Source organism: Brachypodium distachyon, chromosome 1 (assembly GCF_000005505.3).
Source record: "Brachypodium distachyon strain Bd21 chromosome 1, Brachypodium_distachyon_v3.0, whole genome shotgun sequence".
Classification (NCBI taxonomy): domain Eukaryota; kingdom Viridiplantae; phylum Streptophyta; class Magnoliopsida; order Poales; family Poaceae; genus Brachypodium; species Brachypodium distachyon.
In genome coordinates this window covers 21,525,072-21,532,662 of record NC_016131.3, presented here as the reverse complement: position 1 = coordinate 21,532,662, position 7,591 = coordinate 21,525,072, and the positions used below count along the sequence as shown (strand labels likewise).

The window sequence follows — 7,591 nt, the reverse complement described above, 5'->3', positions numbered from 1 at the left end:
GGCAGCAGGAAGGACACTCGATCGCAACGACGAGGAAGAAGCGCGTCGGCGGGCGGTGGCGTTCTAGCTGTAGCGCCGTACTAGTAAAAACGAAAGGCTCGCGCGATTGGCCACGACACGCTACCCTGTCCTGCGCGCGGTTTGATGGTCTAGTGACAGCTGAAATTCCACCCCCTAATATGCAGCGCGCACGAAGACGTTTCATCGCATCAGGGACGTTGCACGCAGACTTCGTGGACGTAAACTCTTTTAAACGGACACGATGGCATGTGCGAGCTGTGACCCTGTTTGTGCCGGACTTTCAGCAACGGCGCCTCAGTTTTTTCCGAAAGAGCCGAAGCCATGCCAGCCACCGGCCGCGTCTTTTCGTGCCATCGAATCGTGTAACTAACTTCTTTTTCCGGAAAACAAGTTGTTTTTTCTTCACTCAGGATTGTTTTTTTTAATAGAAAACTGTCACTCAGGATTGTTGCACGCCGAATCAATCAAATTCTAAAACGAACACTTTGAACTTGTCAGATACATCTTTGCCTGTCTTCATTCGGCAATAGACATGCGTGTCAAGGGCCGTAGATCATCACAAACAAATCACGCTTGGTAACCACAAATAAACATCATTCGGCCATTGATTCCACGTATATTGTTAAGGAATCCATGGTTTCTCCAAGAAAATAAACAACTGGATCGATTAATCTTAGTAACTATACATGACATTGTAAATTATGAGATAGCTCACCGTGTTTGCCACGTGGTTAACTATACATGACATATTGTTGTCGGGATACCAATCTTGCCGACCTTAATTAGAAAAATTTAGTGGATACAATACGTTTCACACACACGCTCTTGATCAACCTGTTTCTAAAACCTAAGAAAAAACTACTGGTGTCTCAGCTAATTAGTCTTTTTAGCAAATTAGAATCGGTTTTGCTATTTCTTAAGCGACCGACAAATAACTATTTCTTAGTCGATGCTAACAATCTTTTGATTCAATCATCGAGATTCGTGTAAGATTAGTGTAGGTCCGATGGATAAAAAAAATCTTGATTGGATGGCAACGATTGTTGACTGAAAAATAACTATTTCTTATGCGACTGAAAAATAGACACTCCCAATTAGAATAGAGAGGTACATGTACTCCCTCCTTTCAAGTTTGTTAGACCTATCTAAACAAATCCACGGCAGTTAATTCGGGACGGAGGGAGTAGAATAACCAAGAAATACCTAAGCGTTATGCTAAGTATACATTGCCGGAATTATTATTTTTTAGATAGTTAAATAGGAAACTTGCTATGTACGAATAAAGTACGTAACTTTTAAATTGAATACATAATCAATATGTTAAAAAGACAAACATAAAAATTTAAATCATAATAAATGTTACTCTTTCTGATACATATTATTTGTCGCAACTTTGTCTATAATTGACCAGCCACAATCGTATTTGAACAAAATTGTGACAAGTAACATAGATAGAGGAAGTATTCTATTGAACAAATCTAGCCGTGCAATGTGCATGTGCCATCCCGTTAGTCACCTGTATGAGTGTAAATATGGCATAAAATTCCATATATAAGATGCCCATCCAGTTAGTCATCTGTATAAGTCAAAATGTGGCATAAAATTATATACACACCAAAAGAGAGGAGTATCACTGCCATATATCAGATGCCCATCCAGTTAGTCCTGAAATGAGCGTCTACCAATTTAATTCCTGCCTCAGCAGCAACAGCTGTCCTGCAAAACAGAGGTGCCGGCCGACACCCCACGGGCGGAGACACTGCCAAAAACCCACACGCACCCGGCACCACTACCTCCCCTTGCATTGCATTGCACACTCCCATTTCCACGAATCCCCTTTCTTCTCCTTTCCGCCTCCTCGACCGAAAATCATTCCCCGTTCTCGCAAAAAGCGCACCCGTCCCACTCGCAAGTCACATCTCTCTTTTCCCCATCTAGTTCCATCTCCGCAAGTAAAAAGAAAGCTCCGAGGTGCAGCCAGCCCGTAGCACAATGGCGGCGAGCGGTGCCAGCGCCGTCGCTCTCCTTGTCTTCCTCCCGCTCCTCTCCGTCCTGGTCGGCGGCGAAGACCCATACCGGTTCTTCACCTGGAACGTGACCTACGGCGACATCTTCCCGCTCGGCGTCAAGCAGCAGGTCCGTCCGGTGCATTCTGGATTCTACCCTCTGCTAGCACTTGCTCTGCTTTTTCCTCTGTAATAAATTTCAGATAGTGTAGCACATTGCGTTGATTATAGAGTTACCATTGCTTGCTTACCGTGCGGTGAAAACATGGTGAATGAAATGGGGGTGTTGCAGGGGATACTGATCAATGGCCAGTTCCCGGGGCCGCAGATAGACGCCGTCACCAACGACAACCTCGTCGTCAATGTTTACAACAACCTCAACGAGCCATTCCTCCTCTCCTGGTACACACCTCCAAAGTCCATGAGTCCGTGCATCTCGTTTTCGTCTTCTCCTCTTTGCACGTACCACTTCCTTTGCAGTTAGTAGTAATTCGTCTGCAGCTATCGTTTTAATAGTATCGTAACGCGTCATGTAAATCAATCAACCATGACTTAAACTGTCTCAACACCTTTTTAGATGTTCTTTTTGCAACAAAGCAACCAGGCAATTCGATCTGTTTTGGACAAGAGAGTGAATGAATGCTGTGGCTGTTGAAAGCTTGGCCAGTTGCAGTGGTCTGACCGAGTGAGTGAGCTTGCCATAGTGTACCTACCGCTCCTTTAAGACGGACATAATGTAGCACTATTAAAGTGGCTAATCCACATTTCGTGATCGACACAATCCATCAAGCCATTACATCTATTGTTAATTCCCTAATCTAGTACGCCTGTGATTTTGGCCTGGCGCTGGTCCACGCAGCGGACCAACATGCCCCATGGGCCAGGGGTCAGCCGGGTGTGAAGCATGTTATTATATCCACGGCAAATCCTCAAGCAGCGTAGAAGTGGCTCCTCGTTTTGTCGGTGAGACGGTTCAGTGGCAAATCAAGTGATCACTTTACCCAATAAGGGAGGGGCGGCTGTATTTGGTTCGTTCCGGAGTGGAGACTGTGGAGTACTCCTCCTCCTCCTACTACTACTACTACACCTGTCATTAGTCATTACAAGTAGGCCCTGTTAAACTGTACGCAAGTCAACTTGGCATTTTTGTGATGGATGCATGAGATTTTCCAAAAACAAAAGGCTTTGTAGGAACAGAAGAGCCGCCAATGGCATTGCAGCTTGACACAATGGCACGGATCGCAGGCACATCGGACAACGATTCCATGCGCAGCTAGAGCTCTGATCTAGGCAAAGGCACACATCAGTCCGGGGTCGGGAGCCGGGAGGGAATATAATGCGCGAGGGCAGGTACACCGCATCTCGTGATCTAAGCGTGATCACGGGGTGGGGTGGGTGGTTACCACGAGACGAAGCCCCTGGATCGGACATTCGGACTCACGCGCGCGTCGGTGACCCGCGCCATGTGCGCTTCCCGCGTGGGGGTTGAGAGACTTGAGAGTGGGAGCCAGCCGGGCAAAGCCACGTACTAGTACTACTGCCGATTTCGGTCTGTAGCGGACTGCAGCAGATTCGGCGCGGCCGTGTCCTGCTTCTGCCCAAAAGTTATGACGACGCCTCACGGGCCCTCCTGTAGTCCTGTGTTTAAGCTAGTGAACTCTCGAAAGCTGGCACCAGGGAAAAAAATTGGCACTACCTGCACCAGCAGGCAGCACATTGCTGGTTTTTTGCATCGTAAGCGTCTCGCCTCCGTGTCAGGTCGTAACACGATGCACTGCGGGGCGTGCGGGCAGACATAGCTTTGCACTGCCGCTACGTTACCAAGGCAAGGAGAGCTGAAGCGATGATTGTGTCGTTAGGCCCTGATCATCAACGGGATAACATGCGAGTTTGATACAGAGATGAGCCTTTTATGATGATTTTTAGCCAATCTTATCCAAAAAAATAAAATGATGTAAAGCCAGCTCCTTCTGGGTTTTTTCCGTTCAAAAGCTTCGTCCTTGCACCGACGCATGTGCATGGTCACTTACGTTAAACCAGTCTGAGAGCGACAACCGTTCCCTCACTTGCACATATCGCTCGGCGGGGTGGAATACTTGGCGGGCCCAGCCCCATGCATGCCAGCTTTCGAGAGACGTAAACGTGCCAACCGTTCCTCACTGCGTGTAGCAGTAGCACACAGAATTGCGGTGTGCGCGCAAGTTGCTTGGCTGGCTTCGTTGCAATATTTCACTGTAATCTCACCTCCTAGCAAAGCACATTGGGGGTGCACGTGACAAGTGGGGCACGGACAAGAGAACGTGCCATGCGTCCTTGTGACCACGGTTACGGGGCCGCCGCCCGGCCCAGTCGGTACCTCGACGGAGCGGTCCAACCAACACTTTGTGCTCAGCAGCCCCGTGAACAGTTTGACCATGGCAAAAGTGCATTTTTGTGCATGGTGGAGTGGATGCAAATATGCAATGGCCGGATCACAATTAACGAGGGGGCTATGGCTTGAAATAGATTGGATAGAAAACACATAGTTTCTCCGTGGAGTAGATCGTACTACTATGTAACTGATGTCGATGCAGAGGCCGGGGATCACTTCCTCTTTCCGAAAAAAAAAACTATGTAACTGATGATGGATGATCATGCTTATATACGTGTGCGATGGATGGGTGCAATGCAGGAACGGGGTGCAGCAGCGGCGGAACTCGTTCGAGGACGGTGTGGCCGGCACGACGTGCCCGATCCCGCCGGGCCGCAACTTCACCTACATCCTGCAGGTCAAGGACCAGATCGGCACCTACTTCTACTTCCCCTCCCTCGCCTTCCACAAGGCCGCCGGGGGCTTCGGCGGCATCCGCGTCCTCAGCCGCCCCATGATCCCCGTCCCCTTCCCGCCGCCCGCCGCCGACTTCACCGCCCTCATCGGCGACTGGTACAAGACCAACCACACCGTACGTAAGCTTACTTGCTTACCTTAGCGCCGTGGACTCAGTATTTTTGCAAAATTCAGAGTAAACTAGTTTATAGGTGCACCAGGTCGGCTCTCTGAACCAACAACGAAATGTGTTCTTGTGTGCAGGATTTGAGGTACATTCTTGACAGCGGCAAGACTCTTGGTTTCCCTGACGGCTTGCTCATCAACGGTCGCGGTTGGAACGGGTACACCTTCACCGTCCAGCCTGGTATAACCAATCGAACAGTATATATATAAATGTCCCAACAATTTCAGCCTCGGAGTTAATTGGCCAATGGCCATAGTATAGTCCAAATGATGAAAAACCCCATGATGGCGCAATGTGCAGGTAAGACGTACCGTTTCAGGATCACCAACGTCGGCCTGGCGACCTCCCTGAACATCAGGTTCCAGGGGCACACGATGAAGCTGGTGGAGGTGGAGGGGTCTCACACCCTGCAGAGCATCTACTCTTCCCTGGACGTGCACCTGGGGCAGTCCTACTCGGTGCTCGTCACGGCGGACCAGCCTGGTTTCGACTACCCCATCGTCGTCTCCACGCGCTTCACCAGCAAGATCATATCCACAACCGCCGTCTTGCACTACACCAACTCCGCCGGCAAGGCTCCCGGACCTCTGCCAGGAGGCCCCACCACCCAGATCGACTGGTCTCTCAATCAGGCACGCTCTGTCAGGTAGGATAAAAAACATGCTCATCTGTCATTTCAGATCGTTCCAGCTTCCTACAATTCAGACTAGTGTCATCTGCAACAATGTGAATATGTGATCGACATGGCTGACTTGCATGCTTGGCCAGGTGGAACCTGACGGCGAGCGGGCCAAGGCCAAACCCACAGGGCTCCTACCACTACGGCCAGGTGCCGACTACCAAGACCATCAGGCTGGCCAACTCGGCTGCCATTATCAACGGGAAGCAGAGGTACGCCGTAAACGGCGTGTCATTCGTGAACGCGGACACGCCGCTAAAGATTGCCGACTACTACAAGATCCCCGGCGTGTTCTCGGTGGGCACGATCTCCGACAGCCCGACATCTGGTGGAGCATACCTTAAGACGTCGGTCATGGGGGCTGACTACAGAGGTTACGTCGAGATTGTGTTCGAGAACTCCGAGAATGAAGTGCAGTCTTGGCACATCGACGGCTATGCCTTCTGGGTTGTCGGGTATGTGTGCCACATTGGTGTCAAGGATATGGAATCATTGTCTGTTTTGGTGGATTTTCTTTTGGTGATCTTATGAATGGGTCTAATTAAACTTGGGTGTAGAATGAATGGAGGACAATGGTCATCAGCAAGCAGGCAGATCTACAACCTGAGGGATGCTGTTTCAAGGTATACTCTTCAGGTATGTATACTGTGCTTTCTTCTGAAAATGCTTGACACCAACAAAGGTTGAATTGTGTTCCATTTTTTAACACACTAAGAATTGTGTGACATTTTTTTACTTGTGCGTTTCCATCAGGTTTACCCCAATGCATGGACTGCAATCTACATGCCACTGGACAACGTAGGCATGTGGAACGTGAGATCAGAGAACTGGGCAAGGCAGTACCTGGGACAGCAGTTCTACCTTCGTGTCTGGACGCCGTCGACGTCGTGGCGCGATGAGTTCCCCATCCCCAAGAACGCCCTCCTGTGCGGCCGAGCTGCCGGCCGCCGGACAAGACCGCTCTAACTTAACCGGCATAGCGAAGTCCCAAGTCTGTCATAAGAGGATGACACCTTGGTGGCTTGGTCTGAGCAAGGCACACAAAATTTACCCTGAAAGAAAGGCTCGCAAAGAAGAGTAGTGACCTAAAGGCGCACAGATTGCGGTTTACATCTCAACTTTTAGTGTCAGCTTGATTCCTTCTGCAATTGTTTTGGTGGTGGGTATAATTAGTCATGTAGCAGCATCTTGGCTGGCGTTGTTTCGATCCTTATTGAAATAAATTGTATGCTTTGTCATGCCTTTGGTTTCTTGAGAACTTATCTCGCTATCAGATTGGTTAGCGATCGCTGCTCAACTGATTACGGACTACGTCTAGCAACACGTTTGACCGAGACCAAGTGGCATACTTGTGTTTGAGGAGCGAATGAGTGAAGCAGCCTTCCTCCATTCGTCATTTTTCCCTTTCGTTTGTTAAAAGAAAGGGAATTTTTTGTGGTAGATTTTACTACTCATATGAGTAGTATTGTTGGATCATATCAATCAGACCAATAACTTGCGGATTATGAGTTATAAATTCTATACCAATGAAAACTTTTCTCGAATACAAATGCAGCGATATAATTTTTGTAGCATGTAACTAACTTATCATTAATCTATTATTGATCAAAATCAAACCTCGAAATGGATGACCCGTTATTTTAAGAAACAAATGGAGTATAAAGTAATATATAGAATTTAGCCACAGAGAGTGGATAACCATGCCGGTTCCTATAAAAATCCTACTCACTCCTTTCAGGCAATACAGGACTTTATATGAAAAATTTATCTACTATTAAACTAGTAGTGTGAGGTTATTGTGATGCAAAAAACATATTATCAGATCCATATTGAAAAATATTTTATAATGATATAATTTTTATACATATATATTGAATATTTACTCAGATTTT

The 7,591-nt window shown here is 47.9% G+C and overlaps 1 protein-coding gene across 1 annotated transcript; it reads left to right on the top strand.

Moving 5' to 3' along the window:
- Positions 1–1,768: 1,768 nt before the first annotated feature.
- LOC100827042 (L-ascorbate oxidase homolog) lies at positions 1,769–6,998 on the top strand. Its single transcript, XM_003562990.4, has 8 exons — positions 1,769–2,157; positions 2,320–2,429; positions 4,699–4,969; positions 5,098–5,200; positions 5,321–5,666; positions 5,789–6,154; positions 6,257–6,335; positions 6,453–6,998. The coding sequence occupies exons 1-8, from the start codon at positions 2,014–2,016 to the stop codon at positions 6,663–6,665; spliced, it is 1,632 nt and encodes a 543-aa protein (XP_003563038.1). The 5' UTR covers positions 1,769–2,013; the 3' UTR covers positions 6,666–6,998.
- The last annotated feature ends 593 nt before the right edge of the window (positions 6,999–7,591 follow it).